At 31.6% G+C, this 26,500-nt stretch overlaps 3 protein-coding genes across 4 annotated transcripts; 2 read left to right on the forward strand and 1 right to left on the reverse strand.

Moving 5' to 3' along the window:
* Positions 1 to 5,690: 5,690 nt before the first annotated feature.
* On the forward strand, positions 5,691 to 7,458 carry LOC127255137 (kunitz trypsin inhibitor 5-like). Its single transcript, XM_051280530.1, has 2 exons — positions 5,691 to 5,773; positions 6,948 to 7,458. Exons 1-2 carry the CDS (start codon positions 5,691 to 5,693, stop codon positions 7,456 to 7,458), a joined length of 594 nt encoding a protein of 197 aa, XP_051136487.1.
* A 2,066-nt stretch (positions 7,459 to 9,524) lies between these two features.
* Positions 9,525 to 12,187, forward strand: LOC127255234 (protein REVEILLE 1-like). 2 transcript variants are annotated; one of them, XM_051280691.1, is made up of 6 exons: positions 9,525 to 9,708; positions 10,275 to 10,358; positions 10,452 to 10,563; positions 10,673 to 11,166; positions 11,272 to 11,753; positions 11,883 to 12,187. In XM_051280691.1, the coding sequence occupies exons 1-6, from the start codon at positions 9,691 to 9,693 to the stop codon at positions 11,899 to 11,901; spliced, it is 1,209 nt and encodes a 402-aa protein (XP_051136648.1). In that variant the 5' UTR covers positions 9,525 to 9,690; the 3' UTR covers positions 11,902 to 12,187. The 2 variants fall into 2 exon arrangements, with proteins under 2 accessions (XP_051136648.1, XP_051136649.1); XM_051280692.1 differs by having other exon boundaries at positions 10,979 to 11,166.
* A 308-nt stretch (positions 12,188 to 12,495) lies between these two features.
* LOC127255233 (sucrose synthase 7-like) lies at positions 12,496 to 18,055 on the reverse strand. Its single transcript, XM_051280690.1, has 15 exons — positions 17,924 to 18,055; positions 17,708 to 17,840; positions 17,081 to 17,235; positions 16,725 to 16,917; positions 16,360 to 16,478; positions 16,049 to 16,265; positions 15,869 to 15,964; positions 15,610 to 15,783; positions 15,379 to 15,495; positions 14,451 to 14,617; positions 14,144 to 14,368; positions 13,492 to 14,058; positions 13,262 to 13,400; positions 13,045 to 13,190; positions 12,496 to 12,954 (listed from the first exon to the last, which is right to left on the reverse strand). Exons 1-15 carry the CDS (start codon positions 18,001 to 18,003, stop codon positions 12,798 to 12,800), a joined length of 2,685 nt encoding a protein of 894 aa, XP_051136647.1. The 5' UTR covers positions 18,004 to 18,055; the 3' UTR covers positions 12,496 to 12,797.
* Between the last annotated feature and the right edge of the window lie 8,445 nt (positions 18,056 to 26,500).

Raw genomic sequence — 26,500 nt, forward strand, 5'->3', positions numbered from 1 at the left:
CTGGAAGAGGTTACTTAATATACGATGTCGTCAGCAACTACGCCATTGTACCAAGCACTGCAGGCCCCGTCGGATGCCCCACTTACGTCGCCATAAGTTCATCTTCTTCCATCACTTCTCCAGTGAGCTTTCTCTCAGCAAACGGCCGCGACGGTACCGCTCGACTCAATGTTTCTGTCACCATCCAGTATACTAACCCCCCGCCCTGCGTCAATAGCTCCTTGTGGCAAGTTGCGCCGCCGGACAAAAATAAAGGCGGGCAGCAATTAGTAACACTTGGTGGAGAACAAGGGAAGCCGGGATGCGATACCATCAGAACCTGGTTTAAGATCAGAAAGGTACCGAGATATCAGGAAAGGAACATCTACAACCTTGTCTATGACCCTTACGATGTCTGCGACGTCACCGTGCAAACCTATGGCGTCGGCTATGGCGACAGCAGAAATGAAGTGCAGCTCTTGGCACTTGTCGATGTGAGTCCAATTCCAGTGGTATTCCAGCCGATCGATTGAAATGAATACTTGCATATCTATATCCATATCCATATACATATATCTATCGGCACAGCCTAATAATGACATATATATATATATATATATATAGGTGAGCACCAATTTATATATATGGGAAATTGAAAAGTATGTAATATATTTGGATAAAGAATGTTGTGGCTGGTGCATTTCTGCTTCATATATATATAAAAGAAAGAGAAATACATATTATGCTGTGTGTTTCTACTATATAATTATGTTCACTCATTGTTACTAATGAATATATAAGCCCTAGTGTATGCATTTTTGCTCTCAACTGCAACTGCCTGATGAGCTACACTTCCTCCACTGATGTATGCATTTAATTGAAGAAAAATGTTTGTGCTATATTTACCTAGATAATTTTGAAAGTTCTATTTATTAATACTAATTTAAAAAACATATAGCATTTCACATATATATCTATTTTAAGAAAATATAATATCAAATATCAAATTTTTTATTATTTAAAAAATTCTTCAAAATTCTCATCTAATGATTCGTTGGCCCAACAAACTTTAGTTTACACAAATTTCAATAAATGTTAATAAAAAATACAATATATCACATAATAATATATTTACTTTTTTTATCTCACAAAAAATTATCAATTCATTCGTAACTATTTTTTTTATATTATTTATACAATTCTTAATGTCTCTTATCAAAAAATAATAATAATAATAATAATACTTCACATTAAAATGCTAAACAAACAAACTAAAGTCTTTGACTTTTTAAGATTCACTCACATGTATTGTCTTATTGATATTTATGCTAGTGTTCCAATATATAATTCAATTCAATTTCAAACAGGTCTATGTTGGTCACGTTTGCGCACAAATTATCATTATAAATTTTATATCATCTACGACAATTGATCTCACTCTCACACTTAACCAAACTCAATTGTTAAAAGCTAAATAAATAGTTAGATGATGACATTCGTGTGATCCCTAGCTAGCAATTAGGACAATGACATTTCTACAATCTCCACACCCATTCCTGTACAAACTAAAACGACTCTTAACTAATTTGAATTTGAATTAAAGCAACCCCAAATAAGCTCCAAAATAAAGTCGACAAGAATCTTGAATGTGGACATCACTTTACATATATATAGTAATAGGACACTATATATATAAAAAAGCACCAAATTAAATACATGAATTGCCACCAACGGCGAACAGCAGCAACACAATGAAGATCCACTGCAAATTTCCCTTTCGTATCTTCATGATCTTCTTCTTCTTTTTCTTCATTCTCATCAGCTCTTCACAGAGGGCAGCTGGCCAGTCTCAACCTGCATTGACTTCGCCACCAGTCTTCGACACCTATGGAAATGAAATTCGGGCAGGAATTCCGTATGTGTGAATTTTTTATTTCTGAGATTTTGGAAATGAACAACATTATTTATTATGTAGTCTAGTATGGGGAAATTAAACAAAAAATGGAACCATTGATTTTTAACTTACTTCCATTTCGATTGGCTTAAGAGTATGAGTGATCAATATTCCATAGTTACTCTTTGTTCTCATTTTTTTTAAAAAAAAAAAAAAAGGAAAAGAAAATGGCATTCTCATTTTAAGCCATGGGTTTACATGTTCGATCGAATAAGAACAATTTGGGGTTTACTTGTTTGCGATTCGGCATTTTGAAAATAGTTCAAATTTGAATAGAAAACAACTTTTGATATAAATTAAATGAAAATTAGGTATTAATACAATATATTAAATTTATAGTAAGCTTTGAATCTAATATTTTAAATATAATTTTTCAGAAAATAACATAATATGATACTTTAATAATGTAGGCCTATTTTGGAAAATATGTCAAACAAGCAAACCCTTCACAGAATATATCTATAATGGATGCGGATCCGATGCTGACCCAATCAAATCAGCATAGTGCTGATTTGTTCGTTATATACTCCCTATATCTCAATGTAATAGTATTGTTTATCATTGTTGTCCGTTCCAAAATAATAATCTTATTTTCATAAATACTCATATCATCATAAAATTATCCATATTTTTTTATTATTATTACACAAATATCACTACTTTTATACTAATATACTCGTAAAAAAAATTCTTTTACTTATTTTTTTTTTACCAACTATTAATATTATATCAATATTATCTAAATCCTATGATATACTATCATAGCATATTTATGATATAGGATATATTATGTTATAACCCAACATATGTTGTGTTATGCAAAAATATATGTTGTATATGCTGACCAAATTGAATGATCAACAAAGTGTCGATTTGACTCAATTAGCACTTGATCGGCGTTCAATTATAATTCTTTGATTTGATATACATATTTTCTCTTTCCACTCAAATTATAATTATTTAATTTGATATACTACTCTCTCTTTTTGCACAAATTATGTCGGTTTTTATTTCTCGGTCTTATGCTAAACTTATGATAAAATACTTTATTCATCTATAATTTTATTATATTTACTTTAACAAATCGTAAAAATTTTCCACGATTTTTTTCTATTTACCTTTTTATTTTATCAACTCATTAATAAATTTCCTATAATATTTTTACTTTACTTTTTACATATAATAGTTTAACATTATAATATCATTAGTTGTTAGTTTCCGTCTTCAACTAAAACTACATAATTTCCCGTACAGAGGAAGTATAATTATAATCAAGCCTACCCTTAATTTACTTTTATTGATGTATATATACATGCATATATTGTAATTTTTTTTATTATGACGTGGAAATCCGCAACAGTCATATATTGTGAATTTTAAATAATATATTTAACGTGTCATGTATAGTAAAAACACTAAGTGAACAAACTCATCAAATCGATCAAATTAAGATGAACTAGGTTAACACGATTCTTTCTTCACATCATACTCTACTTCAATGTTTCAATAGGTACCTCATCTTGCCGGCCCAATTAGGTCCCGAGGGAGGCGTTCTAGCTCAAAACTCCCTCGGCGCCAACGAATGCCCCATCACTATTGTCCAAGACAGATCAAGCTGTTTCCAAAATGTCATACCATGCAAATTCTACCCGGCTCAACAGGGCGAAAACTTTATTCGGCAATCAAGTAGCCTGGTAACGATCCAGCTCCAATCCCAATTGATCTGTCCCGAGTCCCTGATATGGCAGGCCGGGGAGTATGACAAAGTGACGGGATTGCGCTACATACAGGTTGAAGGCGTGGAAGGGAAGCCCAGCTGCGATACATACAGAAACTGGTTTAAGATCGTCAAGAGCAGCCCCTTCAAAAATTCTTATTGGATCCAGTACGATCCAAACAATGTGTGCGACATACCAGTCGATCCCCAATTCGTCGGCATCTTCAACGTCAATGGAAGGTGGCCTTTGGCTCTAACCTACGACTCTCCCTACGAATTTGTGTTCCAAAGAGTTGAAACATAACTGTTTTTTGTATGCAAAAGTCTACAACGTATGAAATTATAATTACCCCTAAGGGTCTGTTTGATTAAATTCTCGAAAATCTTTGTACTGTTTATCATTTTTTTTATTCTTTTCAAAACAGTCGAATGAAGTATTTTTTTTACAAACTTCGTATCAAATATTAAGGAAGACTTCAACCGATATGAACTACATATCTTCTGCGGTATGATGGTTTGTTGCTGAAATTTTGATTGAATAGAATTTATTTATTTGATATTTATTTTTTATGTAATATATTTGTTATTAATAAATTTAAAATATGTATTTATATTTCGAAAAATATTTGAGTAATTATATTCAATAGGGGTATAATTTTATAGAAAATAAAATTTTATATTTTTCCATCACCTAAATTTTTGTAATTATTTTTCTCTATTACCTGTCACCTAAAATGTTTCTATTTTCTTTTTTGATATAAAATTATATCATTTTTTTACTTTTTTTTTTTATAGTAAAAAGTAACAAAAATACACCCTACATTGAAAGTCGTGTTGAAAGTTAGAACATATTCTAGGTAACGGAGGAGTATAATACAAATTAATATATATTTATGCATGAAAAGAATAATTGTCGATAAAAAATATAAAACTGTGTTTTTATTCAAAGAAAACTGTAGGTAATTTATAAAGTTAGAAATTATATGACCCAAAATAGAAAGTAGAAAAATATTTGAAGTCCAAAACAATCTCGAATGCTAAAAAAAAATATTGTATACCATATGTCTATGAATTAATTTGATTCATCAGGCTTTTTTATTTGGATGACCATGCAAATTTCGTCTAATTTTGAGCACAAACACAAAAAAAGATAGAAATAAAACCGATTATATATATTGGCAAGATGAGTTGTTTCCTTCAAAGTAATGGTAGGATCTGAAAATAGTAAATTCTACTTATCTATTTCCATGTCATGGGTTTTATTCAGGTAATCAAGCCTCGTTCGATGTATTTGTTTGAGTACTATTCCTTCCGTCCCAGATATTTTGTCCATGTTACTGTAGACACTTGAATTTAGATAAAGTATAATTAGTACGTAATTAAAAAGTGTATTAGTAAAAATAATTATTGTATAATAAAATAATTATAAATTAAGATTAAGATAACTAAATAGTTTATATAAGATTACAAAAATTATAAATTATAAAATTAAAAATGTGATTAAAATTTATAATCATATTTTTTAAAAAAATTCAAATTATACAGGACAAACGAAAATAAAAAATAGGGACAAATTATATGGGATAGAGGAAGTACTTAATAAGAAAACATATACTATAAGCGAATGTGATCAACTGAATACGAATAAGTTCATTTACAGTCGAAACAAATGGCCACACTAAAAATGGTTAAAAGCTTAGATAAATGGCTAAAATATCCTTTTTTATCGTAATTGTTAAGATAACGACATTTCAATACAAACTAAAGCGACTCGTAACTAAATTGCATTTGAATGAAAGATACGCTAACTAAGCTCCAAATTAAAGTTGTCGGCAATCTTGAATATGGACATCGATCACCTTAGATGGTTGATTTAATTGACCTATAAAAACAAAAAAAATCGAACCAAATACATGAAGATTCAATAGCAGCAATATAATGATGATTCACTGCACCCTTTTAATTCATCCTCCTTTCTTTCTCATCAACTTCATGATCTTCATATTCATCTTCTTCATTTTCACTACCAACTTCTTACCAATGGCAGATGGCCAGCCTCAACCTGTGTTGACTCCCCCGGCCGTCATCGACACATATGGAAACGCACTGCAGACAGGAAGCATGTACGTATGATTAGAGTCGTTCTTATGAAGTTTAATTTTTCGATAAAAATAAAAGGTTATGTTCGCATTGAATTGTTTTGAAAATTCGAAGTTTTGAAAATTTTAAAAATAATAATGAAAAATTAAGTATTTTATTTGCTATGTCGTAAGAGAAAATACTTATATACTTAATATGATAATCTTTTGAATATATATATATATATATTGTTCATAAATTTTTAACAAAATGTTTATATATGAAAAGGGATTCTAAGTTTTTAAAATATCTTTACTTTATAAATGGTATTTTTTTTTTTTTTTTTATGACATGGGAACCCGCCGCCGCTACCCGAAAGTGCGCACTAGGTAAACTCCCGGTCGAACCCAATACCCTGCAAACTAGATCCGACAGGTATAAATGATATTATTTATATGTATGGTAAAATGTGTTAGTAGATTGATTTGAAAATTGTTAGCATTTGCTTTCAAGACTTGATTTCGTTGTAGAAAGCAAAGTATAAAAAATGAGTTAAAGAGATTTTAGCTCATAGTAGTTGAGCTACAAGTGGATACAATTGGATATATCTGAACACATGATATAGATTGATTTTTTTTAATTAAATTATAATTTATATTTTTGTGTGTGTGTGTTCCTTTTATATTATTATTATCTTTATATTTTTCTAAATAAAATAATTAATGAATATTATTTTTATATAAAATTAATATTTAATATAATATTTAAAAACTTAAATAACTTAAAATTAACTTAAAAAACACTAATGGACTTATACTTAATTAAATTCTTGTATATTTTCATTCTTCTTATTATTATTTGGGGACAATTATTTTTTCTTAGTCATACTTGCCAAAAAATACTAGCAGCAACCACTTATTTGATTGTGGATTTATCACTTTCTTTTTTACGATAAATTTGTAATATTTACAACCATTTAAAAACACAACCCATAAATCCCAATCTTTCGTTTGGCTCATACTTTCTAACATATTTTCTATCTTATTAAAAAAAAAATTATTTTCATCTCAATTTATTATCATTTTTTTTTTAAATAAAAAAGTACCAATTTTTTTATCTTAAAAACTATAAGTTTTTTATTTTTATCTATTCTTTTTAAAATCCGTTTCTTGTCAAATTAGCACAAAATTGAATGAAAAATGAAGTACATAATTACAGGTATTACATCTTATCGGCTCAAATAGTTCCTGATGGTGGCCCTATAACACGGGGCATCGTCGGCGGCGATCAAGGCCCCATGACTGTCGTCCAAGACAGGTCATCTCTCCGAAATGCCCTTCCCATTGTCTTCTATTCAGCTACTCCGGGGGAACAATGGATCCGTGAATCAGTAAGCTCCGTGACCATCCGATTCCAAACCCCATCGGCGTATCTCAACTCCACGATATGGCAAGTTGCGGAGTATGAGGACAAAACGACGAGGTTGCGCTACATACAACTTGGAGGCGTTGTAGGTAAACCCGGCTGCAAAACTTACCGAAATTGGTTTAAAATCATCAAGAATACCCCCTTCAAAAATACCTATAGGATTCAATACGATCCGAGGGATGTGTGTCCGATCGCTGGTCGTCGCCGGAACATTGCCGTCTTTTCGGTGAACGGAATGTGGCCGTTGGCTCTCACGTCGGATTATCCTTATTCCTTTGTTTTCCAGAAATTTGATCCTTAGAAAAAATAAAATTAATTTCAGATGAAAGTATATGATCACTTCATACAAGATCATTAATTGGAATAAACCACCAAATTAACTATGAAATAAGCTCATGATACACATGATTTGCCTGCTATGGTTTATATTATCGAGCCTAGTTTGCAGGCATTTGGTTCGACAGGAGTTTACCAATAACGCACTCGTGGAATAATCACTGCAGATTCACACGTTATAAAAATAAAAAAAAAAATTAAAAAATAAGTTCATGATCCATATATATATATATATTTAGATTTGTTGGTGATCAACTTGAATTGAGTACAAATTTCTTTTATTTAGTAATTATAAACAAATATTAATTAAATGCATTTGGAACAATATTATAAATGGGTTTTTATTCTTTAACGGTTATTTTGATTATTCTTATTTATGAATGGAAATTTCTTTGCAGAATACAAAAATTATTTGATCTTCATAAAGGTCATTTTGGTGTGCTACAACATTTCTTTGACATGATGTCTTTTTTATTTTTATTTTTTTAATCGAAAATAACAAATGTAGTTGCTTTTCTTAAAAATTTCAGAAAATATCTAAGTTTGAGGATGGGCTTTTCAGACTCAGTATTTGGCACGCAGGGGCTTTGTAAAATGGGCCTGGGGCAAATGATACGCCCAACCCAACAAATATTACACATATAGTTTCATAATATATTAAAATATTACCAATAAAGTATCCATTTTTTCATTTTAGTTCGTCTTATGACAAAATATCAATTTCTTTTTTTAGTAACTGTATTATCTATCTAACATTACAAATACCCTTACAACTTACAATATATTACACAAATGTCATTATATTTATATCAAATCATACTAATAAGGTTATTTTAGTCATTTCTATTTTATTTCTACTACGTCTTAATATAATACTAATATTTATAAAACTACGTACAAAGAGCAAATGAATGGCTAATTATTGAACGGAGGAAGTATAATATTTGACTGTATTATAAAATATCTTATTCATTTCACTTGGAAAATTATTTACAAAAAAAGCTTCTAAAAATCCAAATTAAATAATTACATGTCTCATCCTTCATGATAATTTTATTTTTAATAAATTATACTCATTAAAATATATTTAATAAATATAAATTAATTTAATTAATTTCAAAATATATAACATCATTACATTCACTAATTTATTTATTTATTTATTTTTTATCTCTCTCGTTACTAAATAAATATATATATTTTTTTTATCTATATATATTAGTTATAAATAAATATATTTTATTTATTTGTATTATATAAATTTTATTGTTTACAAAATAATATTTATATTTATATATTTTTTAGATAATAATTTTAAAAATATTTAACTACATATTTTAAAAAAAATTCAATTATATATATTATTATTTTTTTTTAAAATTACTAGCAATGGCATTTAAATAAAAAAAATATTATTGTTATTTACTATATTAATTAAACAAATTTCACTATTTAAATATGCATCGATCAACCTATTTGAGACTAAAAAAAGTACGTTATCTTCCATTTATTTTTAATTCGTTTCTAAATTTATATTTTTAGAATTAATATTTCATTCAATATTTATTTACAACAAACAGATTTATTTTTATTATATTTTTTTTTTACATTTACTTTACTTTAATGGAAGAGAGTATAATTTACAGATATATTCAATTTATTCTTTCTAATAATTATGATAATTTTTCTGAACATGAACCCAGACATTTGCGAAGAAACATAACACGATCACGAAATAATATTATTAATATTTTAAACAATAAAAATAAAAATGAGAGGGAGAGGGAGAGGGAGAGGACAGGAGAATCCGTCTATGTGGTAAGAGTGAACCACAAAAAAGATATGATATGGGTCAATGACACGTGGCGGCGGGCCCCACTCTCACTCTCAGCCACAGAACCTTCCAGCGAGCCTTCTCGATCTTTCCTTTCCTAATTAATCACCTCATTAATTAATTAATTAATTGATTAATTGTCACACTCACAACTAAGATTGCTTAGCAGTCCCACGTGGCCCTCTCTTCCTCCCCTAATTTCATCTCCCCCTTCGCCATTTCCCTCTCTCTCTCTCTGCACCACTCTCTTCTTCCTCGCCACCGTTTTCCGACTGTTTTGCTGCATTTCTGCGTTTCCAGCCGACCGCGGGGCTTTGGTTGAATCTGTGTATTCGATTTGGATTTATTTGTCAATTTGGGCCCATGGCTGCTGAATCTCAGGTTAGTGTTGTTGTCTTTCTTTTAAATCATTTCTTTGTTGGCTCTAGGGTAATATATTACTGTCCTGTTCTTTAATCTGATTGGTTTAGAAGATGCGGCGAGGCGAGCTTCTCATTATTTGATTCGGCTTCAGACTCCCGATTGTAACGTGTAAACGCATTAATCAATTTTCTAAGCCTTTAAGGGAAAACAGGAAAGAAGATGGTTTGATGAGTTTGTGAAGACATAGATCCTTTGTGTGTATGTGTAATCCATATCGAGTCTAAAGTAATTGCAGTTAGATCTTAGCCTGATGCTTAACGTTTTTGGAAACTATCTGGAAAGGTGAGATTATGGAAAGATTGATTCTTGCATCGGAAATTAACGGATTGACTTGGAGAAAATAGGAGCAGATTATTTAGCAACAATTTGGTATCTGGAAAGTGTCATAGACCTCTTGTTTGATTAGTCCTAATTCTGCATAACTTAGTTTGATACAAGTGGAGTGGAATGTGGATTAGTGTTTGATTTATTTCTTAAATTAGTGATTTTAATGTCTTAGATTGTTGTTCTGCCCATTTCTGCAGGTTCAGTCCACCGCCGCTAGCCAGGGTGCTTCAGCTGGCGAATCTAGAGCAATATCACCTCATAGCGATGGCTATATACCTAAGGTTTTGTTCATTCGTTGATGCAGTCCTCACTTTTCACCTGATTACGTCCATCCGCATGATATCGATGTTCGTTTGTGATCTTTATTATATTAGGTGAGGAAACCTTATACCATAAAAAAGCAGAGGGAAAGATGGACTGAGGAGGAACATAAAAGGTTTGTCGAAGCCCTGAAGCTGTATGGTCGTGCTTGGTGTCAAATCGAAAGTGAGTATAGTGTCTTTAGGTTGTTTGTTGCCCAAAGAAGTATAACTAATTCTAGTTGATGTTGCCATTCAATTATATAACTGTTTCTATGGTTTTGTTTGCTATGAAGAGCACGTGGGTACGAAAACTGTCATCCAAATCAGGAGTCATGCCCAAAAGTTCTTTGCTAAGGTCACTCGAGATTCAGGGGGGATCGATGTTGATGGATCTTTGAATCCAATTGATATTCCTCCTCCTCGGCCCAAAAAGAAACCTTCACACCCATACCCTCGTAAAGCAGTTGACTCTGCTAAAACAAAAGTTGTTACGTCAATTCTAGTAGAAGGATCAGCTGATATTTCTGTTAGTGAAAGAGATAGTTACTCTCCAACTTCTGTTCTTTCAACTGTCGGCTCTGACAACTTGGAATGTACAGGTGCCGGGATGAGCAAATCTTGTCTTTCACCAGTTTCGAATGCAGCTGACGCACTTTCTTCCAACTTATTAAATTCAGAGAATGATAATGAATATACAACATCAAACTTGTCTTCAAAGGAAAATGATGATTGTCATTTTCCCATCAAAATATCTCCTGCGCCAATTCCAAATAAAAAATCTACTGTGGTATCCTACTTTTTCTTCTCTTAAGTGAATCGATATTATTTAGAACTTCTATAAATTGTGTTTGATATCTTTTTCCTTGTTTTCTGCAATTTTATGTGTATGCAGAAGTTTGAGCTTTTTCCTGAAGAGACAGAACCTTCTATGGATTTCCGATGTAATGAAGAACCTCATATTAAGCTCTTTGGCAAGACTGTTCGTGTAAGAGATTCTATGAAACAGTGTCTAGAAGTTGTGGTGAACTCTGAACCATTGCAGTCTGTCGTTTCCATTGACAAATCTGAATGCAATAATGAAGATCTTCTTAATGACTCGCATTGCAACAACTTGGGAATATATATTGAAAATCCATTAAAGAAAGGAGCTGAAGATGGATTTCGGAATGAAGGATCTATGTGCATCTCAAAAGGAGAAGTCAGTGCTAACCAAAACAGCGGTGTTAGTGAAGCAGAGACTGCAATGAAATTAGGGAAAAGAAAATGTCGAGAAGGTTTTGTCCCATACAAGAGATGCATTATAGAGAAGGATGGCGAATCATCTTTATATCAAGGGGCCCAAGGAGCTGGAGTTTGTCATAACATCCTTCTCTGGTATATACATACCTCTCCCGTTTTAACATTTTCATCTTGGGCATATTTATTTTGCATTAAAGCCTATTTAGTTGTATTTATGTAGACCTGATTTGTGTGGAACTAAATTCTTTAAATGCTGGTTTTCAGGAATGGAAGCTGCTCTTAGCACTCATTGTTCTGCGTACACTTTGGCCATTCATCAGTTCGACGTTGCTGTTAATTGATTGGTGATGTTGAAGATTTGAAAGATAACTTCTAGTGACTTCTATCGGTTTAACCTCTCAATTAGTTGGAAGCTACACTGACTGGTAGTGAAATTCCATTGAACAGTGTGCGGTTAGAGTAAGATTATTTGTTTTGGATATTTATTGATCTGTAATCTAAGCTGTATCTGGTGACCTGTGTAGCATTTGTTTTAATGGTAGCTTTAGTGGCAGTACCTTTTGATTTAATGCGGCTATATCTGCGCCAATTTTACATTTCAAGTTAAAATCTGAGTTTACAGTTTGGTTGATATATTATATATATATTTCTAAATATTTTGGTAACTGTTGATAGTGCAAACTTTCTTCTTGTGGGATATAGCATTTAAGTGTATCAGTATTACAGATAATCTCATACGATAATTGAATGTTCTATAAGCTTAATATAGGTGAATAGTTCTGTTGTTACATTGTCATTGTCGTGATAAACTGAAGAAATAGTCTCGGAAGAGTCATCATGTGAAAGGAAAGATGTTATAACGCATACTGGTAAATATTTTGAGTTCCTTTTGTTGATTTTACAAATCTTTGTTAATTGGATGGAGATGAGATAATTTAGTGAACAATAACATTGATTTTATTTTTACTATTTAAATAGATACAGCATTTCTAGTGAATGAAATCTGACATGTTTAAACTTCCCTCTGTATCCTAGGAGGCTAATGTCTCCTCCTCTTCCTTTTTTATATTGAGTTTTGTGGTGGTGATTTCCTATAAGCTAATTTCACTTCTCTAGTGAAATTTCTCTCTCGTAACTCTGGACATTCATTGTGATCGATGTTAGATGGCTGCTTGGAACTTAATCTCTTGATTTGAACAATCCATACAGCTTCACCAAGGCATAAATAGCTATTGAGGAAGATGCACATACTAAAAACCATTTGCGGACGTCGGGGCTTTGTGTTATTTTTGCAATTTGTGTTCTCTGACTCTCCTGCTCCCTTCTACTATCCACCCTGTTATTCCATCAAATTTGTCAGATAAATTAGAGAATCATTAACTCATAACTTTTAGACTGTCTATAATGTGAAAATAGGTAAGTATGCCTTGCAAATGGAGGAACTAATTTATTTTGTTGTTCTGGTTCTGCTGCTTGTGCTGGTGCTGGCTCAGATTCAGATATTTGAGATTCATGAGGTTGAGGTATTGCTGCTGGTTTGGTTACTTCACTTGGGATATTTATGTTCTTTGCCTGTAGTATCACATTGAGGCTAGTCAGTAAAATTTCATTGCATAAACTGAATATATGCTTTGTGAACTCACCAGTTTCCGGAACTGTAGATTGTAGAAGAGATTGATATATCGTTGCTTTGCTTGTTTTTGCTCTTTGTTTAACTGCCTCCAGAACCCGTAGGAAGTTCCCATATTCAGGATTTTATTTGCATATATTTTCCATGTATAGCTGCGAGAAAAATCATAAGCGATCATACTTTACTAATTGTGATTCTTGCTATGTTTTTCGGATTAGTGACTAATTTGTAGCAAATACGTACCATTCATTAATGCGCTTGAGGCCTTGTTGGGACATTCTATCCCAATATTTGCTATCGGCTTTGCACTTCTCGAAGAAATCTGCAATCTTACTGCTTGATTCATCTCCATTGTTAGGATTGATATGAAAGCCGGAGATACCGTCAACTATGATCTCGGCTGGACCTCCCTGATTCGTGGCAAATGTCGGCAGCCCACAGTTCATTGCTTCGATAACAGTTAGGCCGAATGCTTCATACAATGCAGGCTGCACGAACGCCCCCTTTGTGTCAGCGATGCAACGGTAAAGCTCACTGTTTCGGTATCTATCAGTTTGCGCTGCTATCCATCTCATCTGACCCTTAAGTTTGTATTTCTCAATAAGGGCATGCATCTTTTTTATTTCCGCCATTTCTTCCCTATCTTTTGACTTGGATGGATCGAAAAATCCACCCACGATGACAAGATTGACGAGGTTTCGAAGGCGATTGTTCTTCCCATACCACTCTGTCAGCCCTGTGATGTTCTTCACAATATCTAGCCTTGCCATGGTAAAGATTATCGGTTTCTTTTTATCTGTTATATATCCACTGTCAAAGAAATACCGGTTTCTCGATTAAATTCATCTCTATTAGAAATACGCTTTACTATAAAGATCGAATAAAATGAACTTACATGTGCTCGTCATTTTCTTCCTTGCTGAAGACTAGTTTATCGATCACTGGTTGAAATTTAGCTAAACGTTGCTGTTTCTCTGTGAATGGGAAGTAGACGGATTGATCAGCACCGGGGGAGGCGATATTGAACTTAGGATCGAACACATTGATGCCTGAAATAACTCTGCAAAGGCCTGGCATTGTGAATGCTGTATGGCTTTCGTATTGCCCCGGCCGGTTCTTGCTGAGACATCGGAAGAAACAGTAAGTCCTCTGAACTCTATTTGCCTAGAAATGAAATTAATTTTTCCAGATTGTTTAATTACCTTCCAGCTATTTCTTGGTATGTACTTGCGATTATGAAATCTGCTGCATTCATTGCTATCATGTCGGCTGTGAATTGGCATGAGAAATGGTACTTTGAATCCAATTCTCTCCATTTCACATCTGAGTCTTCATATTTTGTCTTCTCCAAAGCGTGAGCAATAGTTCCCTGTCATTTAAAGACAAACATATTCTAGTTTCTTAGACAAGATTGGAGAAAAAAGAAAAAAAAAACGACTAAGGGTGGACAAAAAAATCGAACCTAACCGAATCAAACCAAATCGAATTTTTGGTTGACCAAGCAATTCGGTTCGCATAGAAATATTATATATTTGATACTTGTTTGGTTAGGTTCGGTTCGATTTTTTGGTTTTTTATGTTTTTTTTATTTAGATTCGGTTATGTTGGATTGGAATATTTGCAAATATTTTTATTTAATTGAAATTTTAGTTATTTTTTAATGTATTTCTTTATTATTTTAGTTTAGTTCGAATTATTTGCAAATATTACAAAATATTTTCGGTTAACTAAATTCAGTTAATTAAAATTTTCAGTTCAAGTATATATGATTCATAGTTTCATGTATTTGTTCTATTTGATTTTAAATAATAATCTAACCGTGTCCACCCCTACAATATAGATGATCAACTATTTTATTTAATCTTTACTAATGAAAGATTTAAATTTTACAATATTGATTTTAGCAAGACAAAGCCACCGGTTTAAATTTTTGGAAGGTTAAACCAGAAATTACACATAATTTCTTTAACAATATTTAGAAACAAAACCATCAAAATTATCTATTCTATTTTTTTTTTATTAATAAAAGTTAATATTAGAAATTTTACAATACTTATTTCAGACAATAAAAATGTATTTAATTCAAAACTTTTAATAAAATAGAAGAATATAATATACTTTTAATTGTACCTGAGTGACTCCAAGTTTGTTGGCCACCAAAGTAGCCACAAGGTTTCCATCTGTGTAGTTCCCAATTATCAGGTCTGGTTTACCTTCCATCACTTGAAGGATCTTTGCACTAGCATCCTGTTACTTAATTAAGCCAACATCAAATAACTTTCTATATGTGAATTTTTTATTTAATTAATATTTTGATATGATATTTTATAGGAATGACTGTTCCTCTCATGCATTACTTGCCTCAGAGAATCTCTCCAGGTAAGGATAGATGTCGAATCGCGAAACCCACGGCCCGACGACTCCGTCCTCCGTCCTAAACGGAACCCTTAGGATTTCCGAGTGCTTTGTATTGGCAATGGCCTCGATCTCCTGGTTGCACTTGTTCCCTTTCGCGTCCGGGATGAGCCGAGTCACCTGTGCTCGTATATATACATCCATTTTAAGACGAATCCCGGCGCGCATATACCCTTGTCGGGAATCTTGAATTTAGTACACTTACGACGAGGATCTGAGGTTTCGCGTTCAATCCTTGCCGTTTTATTCTCAGCAGCAGTTCATCCTCAAGAGCCTTGACTTGATCAAGAATGTAAACCACCTGTTCAGACATCAGGTTAATGTTATTACAATGGCGGGGACACTAGTCGATTATTGGACAACAATCTCTTGAGTATATCCACACCTGTCCTCCGGTATCTGGCAAGCCGAGGACATCTGCTTGTCCAAAGTAGCCGTGGACAGAGAATATGACAACCTTGTACACTGCCGGAATCCTGCTGAAGAATGTCTCCATGTTTAAAGGATCCGGCGCCTGCAGTATCTCGGACACCATACGTAATGTTTCTCCTACTCTTTCGGCGTCTTCTCCCCATCCTTTCTCGAAGCCCCATTCTTTGAACCTAATAAATATCAGCTCTCGATTCTTTATCTTTCAAAAGTCAAAAAATATAAAGAACACGAGAGAAGGAAATGAATCGATATCTTTGGTCATACTTCTGCTCAAAGTTGATGTAAGGTGTGTTCTTCGGGAGGGCACTGACGAACACTTGCGCTATAATCAGTGCAGATTCAAGCTTCTCGACTGTGTTTAGCATCTCGTTGATCATAAGTTCCTGGTGATTTACACGATGAGAATGGGAACGATGCGATATGATTAAATTTGCACAAGTATGATCAAATTGGGAAATGAGATTTACACTAGTTCGTAATAGTCTCGTTTAGGAGATTTGTAATTTTTTAGATTGAATGAAATAGAAAATTTCAGTTGCACATTCAGACAATCTAGTAGGATTAGATTGTTTGCTAGGATTGAAATGCTATTCGGATAAGAAATAAGGAACATTCGATTTATTTTAAACCTCGCCATGATGCTTAACACCAAGCAAGTAATCAACCAACGGTTTCGCGCCATTGGAGCCTTTTCCAAGCGTCGAAGTCATGAACTTTGAGATGTATCCGAGCCCGTCTCCAATAGAAGATGAAAGGGTTAGCCTTGGCATGGTCGAGTCGAATGCGCCGAAGTCTATTTCCAATGCATTTTCATCCTTCGCCCTATCAAAGCAACATTGTTAGTTCCACAACAACATTAAACACTATGAGAAAAATTTTATTAAAATTGTCATAGAAATAGGTACATTTTGCGACAATTTCAATGGCAACAAAATGACATTTTTATGGTAGTGAAACCCTTGTAAAATCATCCTAAGTTTCTCACCATGCCTCGTCGAATACCATTTCTTTGAACTTGAGGTAGCAAGTGGATGTGATTATCTCGACGGATAGAGTGTCGGCGTGCACCTTGACGTAGTCCCAAAACCCGGGATTGTGCCGTACTGCAAATGCAATGTAAGGCGGAACAACCGCTGCTTCCTGTACAAATAGCACGTCGGCGCAAGCATTATTTTCGCCGAAAAAACTTTCAACCCCCAACCTCAAATATGTAGACCTAAACCTTGTAAGGTGTTCTTTTATCAGATTTTTCCGAATTTTCGCTATTTATCAAATTTTCTCTAAAAAAATCAAATAAAATATTTATTTTTTATTTTTTATATTATACTAAAATTAATTTTACATTGAAAACATCGTATCAGTGCATATTTATATCATGACTATTTCAATTCAAAATTTTTATTATTCAAAAAAATAGAAACACCCTTGTATAAGACGATCAGATTTTTGGTAGATAGATTAAATGTTAAAACATACTTTTTATATGGACAGATGAAGCAAAATATTATGTATATTTTTTATAAAATACAATAGGGTAATAAGTACTTTAATTAATTAATTAATTTATTAAGTTATGTGTGTATTTTAAAATAAGGTGAATGTCGAAAAGGACCTGTGTTGAGCTGAGGATGTCACCAAGTGAACCTTCCAAAACCTTAGCTCTTTCAACCTTGTCCTCAATCGTCTGTTCCAACTCTTCCTTCAGTTGCTGAAACTTCATCAGCCTTCTTCCCATCCCTGCAAATCTACACAAATTTTTTTCATTATTTTCAATAAAATTCGACGAAATTCAATTTCCTACACAAGAATGAAGTGCGGGAAACTAAACCTGGCGAAACATCTCTTCATATGGTACCGGCTGTGCCTGAGCGCATCCGGCATGGTATCCACGGCCGCGACCGAAGCCATTATCAACTGATCAGATCAGACAAGACAAAGGGGTGGGGTGGGGTGGGTTGTGTTGAGACAACAGCTGAATATATGGCATATGGTGGAGGGAATACTTTTGGAAGGTGTTTGGTCAATGAAGGGAAGAGAAAAGAACATTCTTTGGAGGTACTTTTGGGCGAGATTATTGTAAAATATTTGGACCAAGAAAAGAATTCCTCCAACAAATATATATCATAGCTCTTTGGAAATTCTATATTCTTTTCTTCATTGTTTAACAAAGTAATTAATTAAGATATGTCTATGCATTCTTACTACATATGAATCCATGTATAGCTTAATTGGTTTGCAAAATAAAGCATATAAATACATAATACTGGTTTTTTTTTTTTTAATACAAATTCATTATTTTTTTTGTATTAATTTATTGCATAATTCACCACATATTAATAAATAAAGTTTAGAGAATTCTTGAAGGTAATAATAATAAACCCTACGTGCAGTAAATAAGACCAGTTTTGCTGTCTGTTTTGTTAAGAGAGAGAGTTTGTGTGTTTTATGTATGGTTAATTTGTTGGAGATTCATCTTACTACGTATAAGGGTCTGTTCCTTATCACTCAAACTCTTAAATTTTTATTATTTGAACCTTGCGTTCTTTGTAAAAAATCTTTTTTCTCTCGTAACATATCTCGTCAAATATTATTTTAATATCAAATTCAATTTTTTTTTTTTCAAACCAATAAAAGAAACAGACCCTAAAATTCTGTCTCGTGCTTATTATGGTGCATATACATATATATATTTATATCGCATGTTAATTTAACTCAATCATCACATATTTATAAAAAAAAATAGCATATATTAATATAATATATAATACATATATATATTATAACACATTATATCATTATAATATATTCATATTTAAGCACAATGATCAAATTATACATTCCAATAGAATATATAATTTACACATCAAATATTAATACATTATATAACACAACATATTATATAATTTTATATAGGACAATATATTGTGATTTAAGCACAATAAATATATTATACACTATAACACACTATATAACTCAACTAATCACATTCATTTATATAACATAGCATATGTCATATGTGTTATAGTAAAATATTAATTGTTTATCAAATCAGCATGGTGCAAAGTCATCAACCCAATAGCTATATATATATATATATATATATATAGCAGTTTCTTTGTTAAACTTTATAATTCAATACAATGATGACAACACTATCATATAAAAAAATTGACAACATACAATATTATGATTAACAAAATATAATTTATTTTAATATAATACAAATAAATTACATGACTGACAATACATAACAATTGTTCATACATAACATATACTATTATTAATCTCAATATGGTGGTCGATTGGACGGTCGGTCCCGACAGATGTAGCCAGGTAGTGGGTGCAAATCAATGGAATATCACTGGAGGAGATACGTGAGTTATATAATCTTTGATTTGAAGAACAAACTATTGGAGTGCAAACGTAAGTACATTGGAAGATTACTTGAACTTCACTTATAAGAGGCATTTTGAAAGAGTCAAAAACAAATTTGTGCGAATTTGGTCCAAATCAGAAATATCATATTAGAATTGCTATCGAATTGACCCACATGTATATAAACAATATTATATTTAATATTTATTTTATATAATAATAACAATTATATATAAAAGTTATTTTTTTATAATCCCTTTTTCATTTAAAATATTACTAAATTTAAATTTATTTTACATACGAGTAATTTTAAATTCAAAACATCTCAGAGAAGAACCAACATTATCCTTATATATGAATTCACAACCATTAAATTGCTATAATCTATGGGTGATAAATTATTTTGCATTTTTTGCATAGGATGTTGTCTACTACGGGACCGTCACCAATTTATCAATACATTATTTGAAAATTTTGGGAATGGTATTTCATGCATGTGTTCAAATATTTTTGGGACATGACGCTGTTTTATTCTCTACGAAATCATATACGGCTGTAGTAGAGCATGTCCTACAATTTACTAAAACCAATCAAACTTCAACATTTGATCACGTGGCTGTTAATAGACCGATCCAACGAGGCTATAGTTTCTCTATCGTTTTCCTCCCGCGTATTATTATCGTCATCTCTCTCAATCAGATATAAATTTATTAGTTAGTAGAGTTTTATCGAAGAATTTTGATAGTGGCCATCAGATACTTTGTTCTTCTTGACACTGTTGAGCAAAATTGGCAAAAATAATGTACATCCAATTGAAAGATTGTTCATTTTTTTGTATTAAAAATTTAATTGTGAGTTAAATATAACTATTTGGATTATCAGTCATAAGCATATATAAAGCGATAATTTATTAATTGGGTGATGATGTCAATTAATAACAACGGATATATAAAAGTTTAGTGCAACGTGCATTACTTTTCATATTTAATCGTAGAGGTACGGCAGAAATTTAAGGGTTTTATGACAAGGGATTGCGGATAGACTTGAAGAACACAATACCCCAATTAAGTTTTACTAATGATTTTCTTTTTTGTTTTTTTTGGCGAACCAAAGGAGGGACTACAAATTATTCATTCTTTTTTTTTTCTTTTTTTCATCGGAACAAATTATTCATCCTTAATTATTTGTAAATTTGTGGTCCTATTAATTACATGGTCCTTGCAGCTTCAGTGAAATAAAACGTGAAAATTCTCGTCGAACATCCATAAGACCAGGCACTACATTATCGTTCTTCCTGTCTGTCTCTCTCTTATTGATCATAGTAATGAAGACCCTTTTATTCTCTCTGTGTTTTCTTTTCTTCTTCACCATTTCAGCCGAGGATTTTCGAGTTTTGGACATCAATGGAGATCAGCTGAAGGTACACTGCACTAAAATAACAATCACTAAAACATTTCTTTCGAATTAAATATCACTACAAAAGAATAATATATTTGTAACGGAATTCAGTCCATAAAGTTCACGTAGCTAACGTAATTTCATCTCTAATTCCGTCTCTAATTAAATTGAATTTTCTTGTTACAGCGATCCAATTTGCTTAATTTCTCGTCTTTCCATGTCATTTATCGGAATTGGATGGAATTCTCGCGGTTCAACTTAAACAGTTCAATATACCAAATGCATAGCATCTTTGGTGCGATGTTGCTCTATGTTTTATTGATTATTCGAGCTCATTTATAATCTTAAAATAGAATTTTTCTATTTTCGGGCCAGGTCTTGTTTTTTAATTTTTGCAAATTTTGTTTTTCTTTTGAATTTATTTTCCGGAGGTTTAGGATTTCTAAACCTATAAATATATTTATTGATTGTGTCAAATCAATATTGTACAAGACAAATAATGAATGCTTTTATATAACAAGTAACCCTCCGTGTGTACATATGACCCTTTTTTTTTTTTTTTAGTCTCTTCCCTTAAAAATGACATTTTTGTATATTTTTATTAAATTTATTTATTTTAAATATACATATTTAACAAATATAAATTAATTTAATTAATTTTTAACTTTTTATATGTACGACCACTCAAAATCTTTTATTTTTGTCTCTTCAATAGATAAATATTTTTATCTATATTTAAAACTCCTAGTTTTTAATAAAATTAGTTTTAAGTTAATGATAAATAAATAAATAGTTTTTTTGTATTTTTTTATTATATAAAATTTTATTCTCTAATCCATATTGTATATATTTTATTGATATATAATGTTAAAAATATTTAAAATACTAACAACATAACTCATATAAAAATAATAAAATAATATCATAGCTTATTATTAATAACTTACTGATTTACACTACCTAAAATATATGTCCTTAAGTAAAAGGGTCATCTTGACGGGACGGAGAGACTATATAGCTGTGTTGTATAGGCATGAACAATGTAGATTGTATAATGTACTATTTATTGTGTGGAATTCAATAATATAGTATGTTACGTGAAATTATATTATAAGCTATCATAATATATCTTATTTTTTATATATAACTTCCTGCATATATACATATATATATATATATATACTGCCAGAATCAAATCAGCACCACTTACTACTCCCCTATACATATTTATTGTTTCTCTTGCTATTTGGTTCACCTCATTATTAATAAAATTACATTCGATCTTTGGTCTGCAATTTCTCGGTGCAATCGGCGTAATACAGGCCGGAGAAAAGTACCACATCGTGTCTTCCATCCGAGGTGCCGGTGGCGGCGGCCCTTTCCTCTCCAACTACAGTGGCGGAGGTTGCGAAATCACCGTGGTTCAATCAAGTTTGGACATCGATAGGGGCATTCTATGGAGCTTCCATCCTCCAAGTCCCGAGCAAACCCTCATCAATGTCTCTCAGTCCCTCAATGTCAAGGCAGTAGACCCCCCGGTGGCGTGCACCAATGCCAACTCATGGGGTATAGGCAGCTTTGACTCCCTCTAGCTGCACAACGTACCAAAACTGGTTCAAGATCGAGAAGGGCAGCTTTCCGGACACCTACAAGTTCTGGTTCAACCCTGTTGACATCTGCTTGCCCGCCACCGAGAATTTCAATTTGAGCATAGCATTCCCGTCGGGAGCGAGGACTCTTGTGCTGCCCTTCGACAAGAACACCATCCCCTTCGACTTCGTGTTCTTTAAGGCAGAAGGTAATAATAACAAAGCCTATATGCAGTAAGGAATTGAATGAAGTAAAAAATTAACATCGATCGATCATCACTCTCTGTGTGTTTGGCTTTTCTTATTGCCATAAATAAAACGAGAGATAGACAACAGATTATGTTATGTATGCAGTGTTGGAGATTCATCTTACCATAAATAAATTTCCGATAATTATATGGCCTTATTACTGTAGTGTCGCTTCGGTTTGAGTGCTGGCAGGATCAAATCATTACGATAGCATTGTACTGATTTGATTAAATCAGCCCGATAGTTAAGACAAACAACACCACATATTTAATAGCACACGATATAATTGTTGGGTGCAAATCGACACCTTCTAGTCGTACATGAACTCTACTAATATGAAACATTTTGGGAAAGTCCAAAAACAAATCCGCACGGCTCGACTCAGTTGCTCTAATGAATTAAAGTCATATTTAAAAACAAAAAAAAAATCATATATTGTTTGCATAGACTCTTATTATGTACTTTTGTATCAGAGTTTGTGCTATCGCCACAACAAAATTAATTATATGATTTTTTTCACTATGATTCAATGATCAAAGGTCATTAATCAATTACAAATGACCAATAGACAACTAACTGTTAAGTGATTTAATTAATTGGATTAACTTAGAATATTGTCAGTTGTATCTATCATCACAAGAAAAGGGATGTTAGAGACTAAATTATGACATTAAACTTGTATAGGATGAAGTTATTGAAAATTTGCCTAGCTAGCTCCAGAGATGGGTTAGGATAAGATTTTGTAGCACCTACAAAATTTTCCTAGCTTCTCTAGAGATAGATTAGGATCGGATTTTGTAGGTTCTAGAACCCGCCACGCTAAATCTTGAGTTGTGACTTCTGACCTTCGATCGATAGTTATTATCCGTCTCTCTATTATTGATCTTAGTAAGGGAGATTCTTCTGTGTTATCTTTTCTTCTTAACCAATTCAGATGCTCAAGACGAAGATTTTCTAGTTTTGGACATGGATGGGGATCAGCTCAAGGTCCATACACTGCACTGATCATGTCTTGAATGATGATCTGAACCAGACAACATAAAATAACGATCCAAAACATTTCGTTTTAGTTGATTCTCTAGAATTGAATTAAATCAAATTGAATTAGTGGAGTTTACTAATGGGTTAATGATTAGGTTAATAAATTTAGGCCTTAATTGGGAATAATAAAGGGTACTAAATAAACTCACGGTGGATGAGAATACAAGAACCATCACGGATGAGATCCCAAATCCAATTCCAATCTATCTTTCAATATGTAGCTTTTTTTTTTGTTGTTGTTATTATTATTATTATTATTATTATTATTTTGATAACAATGGGAATCCGGAAGCTCCACACTTGAGATACCCTATGTTAAAACCAGGTCGAACCTAATAGCCTACAGATAAAAAGGCCTTATCAATCCCACTTTGAATTATTAATTTACAAGTTCTTTACCCATTGCCTTTTGCATCTTTCAATCTATTCGGAAAGTTCTTAGGGCATCCACAACGGGAGACGCTTGTTGAGAAGCGCCTCCCACGTCATCATTTATTAATTAAAAAAAAAAAAATTAAAACACCAATTAACATAAGGAACGGTACATTGCGAGTGTACCGTTTCTTCCAATTTTTGTGGGCCATGGTCCACTTTTTTATTCAATAAATATTAAAAATAATATTTATAATATATACTTTTTTATTTATATTTATAATAATTTATTTTATTTAAAATATTATATTCTAATTTTGTTATATAAAATTTTATTTAATATTTATAATTTGAAATATATTTTTCAAGAAATAAAAAAATTAAATATTTAACTTTAATTATTATGCAAAGTGTGAAATTATTATTTTTATTTATTTTATTTATTTATGCTAAATAATTGTTTTATTTTTATTAAATATTATAAGAATAAAATATGATTGCAAAATATAATTTTATTTTATAAATATATAAAATATTTAATGATGCGGAAAAAATAGAGATATTAAAAGGTTCTTTGATGTGGATATAAAATATGATTAGAGTTCTTTGTGACGTGGAGGAGAGAGAAGCTGACGTGGCGCAGGAAAGAGAATAGAAAGAAACCCTGTATGGGTATTTGGATTGAGGATAGCCTTACATGAGAGAGATTGTTAAAATTCATGAAATTAAATGCATATTTTTCATTTGTTATATTATATTAAATTTTATTTTTTTACATTTAAAATATTACATTTCAATTTAAAATTTTACAATTCAAAACCAAAATCTTACTAATAAACACACACTAATTTTGTTTTAACTCTTTTTTACAATACAACCTCCACGTTTGTTTGTACAAATACATCATTTTTCACACAAAACATCATATTATACTTCATATGTCCCACTTATGGTGTTCGGGTTACCGTAGACACGAGAATTTAGGATAAATATAAGTAATAAATAATTAAAAATATATTAGTGAAAATAATTATCCTGTATAAATAATTATAGATAAAAATTAAATAACTAATTAGTGTATTAAAATTTAAAATGAGATTGAATATATAATTATTTTTCAAAAAATAAAAGTGACATATGAGATGGACGGCAATGTAGACACCATAAGTGAGGCGGGGAGAGTAACATTTATTCAAACAAAACCAAAACCAAAGAAACAGAACCAAAATCAAAGCCAACAAACGTCTATGATGTGTTTCCTTTGGGTCTTTTTAAGGGATTTTTACTCTTCAATAAATCTCTTACCTAAAATGATATAAAATCTAATAATTATATTTTATTCTTCATTTTATAGTAAAAATCAACAATATATTTAAAATATCAAATTGATGCTTATTTATATCATATGAAATAACATTTATATTTAAAATTTAATTTTCGAAATTCAAACCCAGAAAACGCACCCTAATGTACTCTTTCGCTCTCTCTTTGAAAAAAATGAATAAAGAAATGTTGTAGTCCCATCTTCAGTGACAAAAAAGACCTTGAATTGTATGCTAACTTGTAATAAAAGTTTGCATATGCTAAACTATAAATATCATAGGCTTTAATTTTGTAATAATGATTTTAAAATCAAAAGATAATTAAAACTCAGTTTGATGAATTAATAACTTCATTGATCCACCTTTGTGAAATAAAACGTGGAAATTTGTCATAGCCTCTTGGACTCTCTCTCTTTATATATATATATATATATATATATATATTATTGATCATAGTAACTAATGAAGACCCTTCTCCTCTCCCTGTGTTTTGTTTTCCTCTTCGCCATTACAGCTTCTGAAGACGAAGATTTTCGTGTTTTGGACGTCAAAGGGGATCAACTTAAGGTACACTGCACTGCACTAATCATGTCTTCAACCAGTGGCTGAGCCAAAAACATTTTTTGGCGGGGCCAAAATTTTTTCTATATAAATAATATAATAAATTTAAAATTATATATTATAATAAAAGAATTAAAAAAAATTACAAAAAATTTGCTTTTTATCTGAGTTTTTTAGAATATTTCTAAAAATTTTGAGCATTTGAACCAAATTTTTTAAATGTTTGAGTTAAATATAAAAAACAATAATAATACTTTTATTAAATTTGTAGGAGTGACCAATTATTTAAATTTTAAAAATTATGCAAATATTATAGAATAGAAATACAAAACTCAAATAATTAGGAGGGGACGAACACACTTCAGCCCCTCTACTAGCTCCGCCAGTGTCTTCAAAGATGATCCACTAAAACATTTCTTTTTAATTAATTCTGTAGAATTGAATTGAATCATGTTAAATGACCTCTCAACTTAGAATCACCCCAGGTCAAGTTCCATC

This window comes from Andrographis paniculata, unplaced genomic scaffold (genome assembly GCF_009805555.1).
Source record: "Andrographis paniculata isolate CXL003 unplaced genomic scaffold, ASM980555v1 Contig53END, whole genome shotgun sequence".
Classification (NCBI taxonomy): Eukaryota; Viridiplantae; Streptophyta; class Magnoliopsida; order Lamiales; family Acanthaceae; genus Andrographis; species Andrographis paniculata.

Coding starts and splice junctions, on each gene's coding strand:
- LOC127255137 (XM_051280530.1), top strand. CDS start 5,691: ATGGCAGATGGCCAGCCTCAACCTGTGTTGACTCCCCCGGCCGTCATC. Junction 5,774..6,947: donor GCACTGCAGACAGGAAGCAT/GTACGTATGATT, acceptor ACATAATTACAG/GTATTACATCTTATCGGCTC.
- LOC127255234 (XM_051280691.1), top strand. Junction 10,359..10,451: donor GCGATGGCTATATACCTAAG/GTTTTGTTCATT, acceptor TTATTATATTAG/GTGAGGAAACCTTATACCAT. Junction 11,167..11,271: donor CAAATAAAAAATCTACTGTG/GTATCCTACTTT, acceptor ATGTGTATGCAG/AAGTTTGAGCTTTTTCCTGA.
- LOC127255233 (XM_051280690.1), bottom strand. CDS start 18,003: ATGGCTTCGGTCGCGGCCGTGGATACCATGCCGGATGCGCTCAGGCAC. Junction 13,401..13,491: donor CTCAAGCGCATTAATGAATG/GTACGTATTTGC, acceptor TTTTTCTCGCAG/CTATACATGGAAAATATATG. Junction 12,955..13,044: donor TTAGTTCCTCCATTTGCAAG/GCATACTTACCT, acceptor ATGGAATAACAG/GGTGGATAGTAGAAGGGAGC.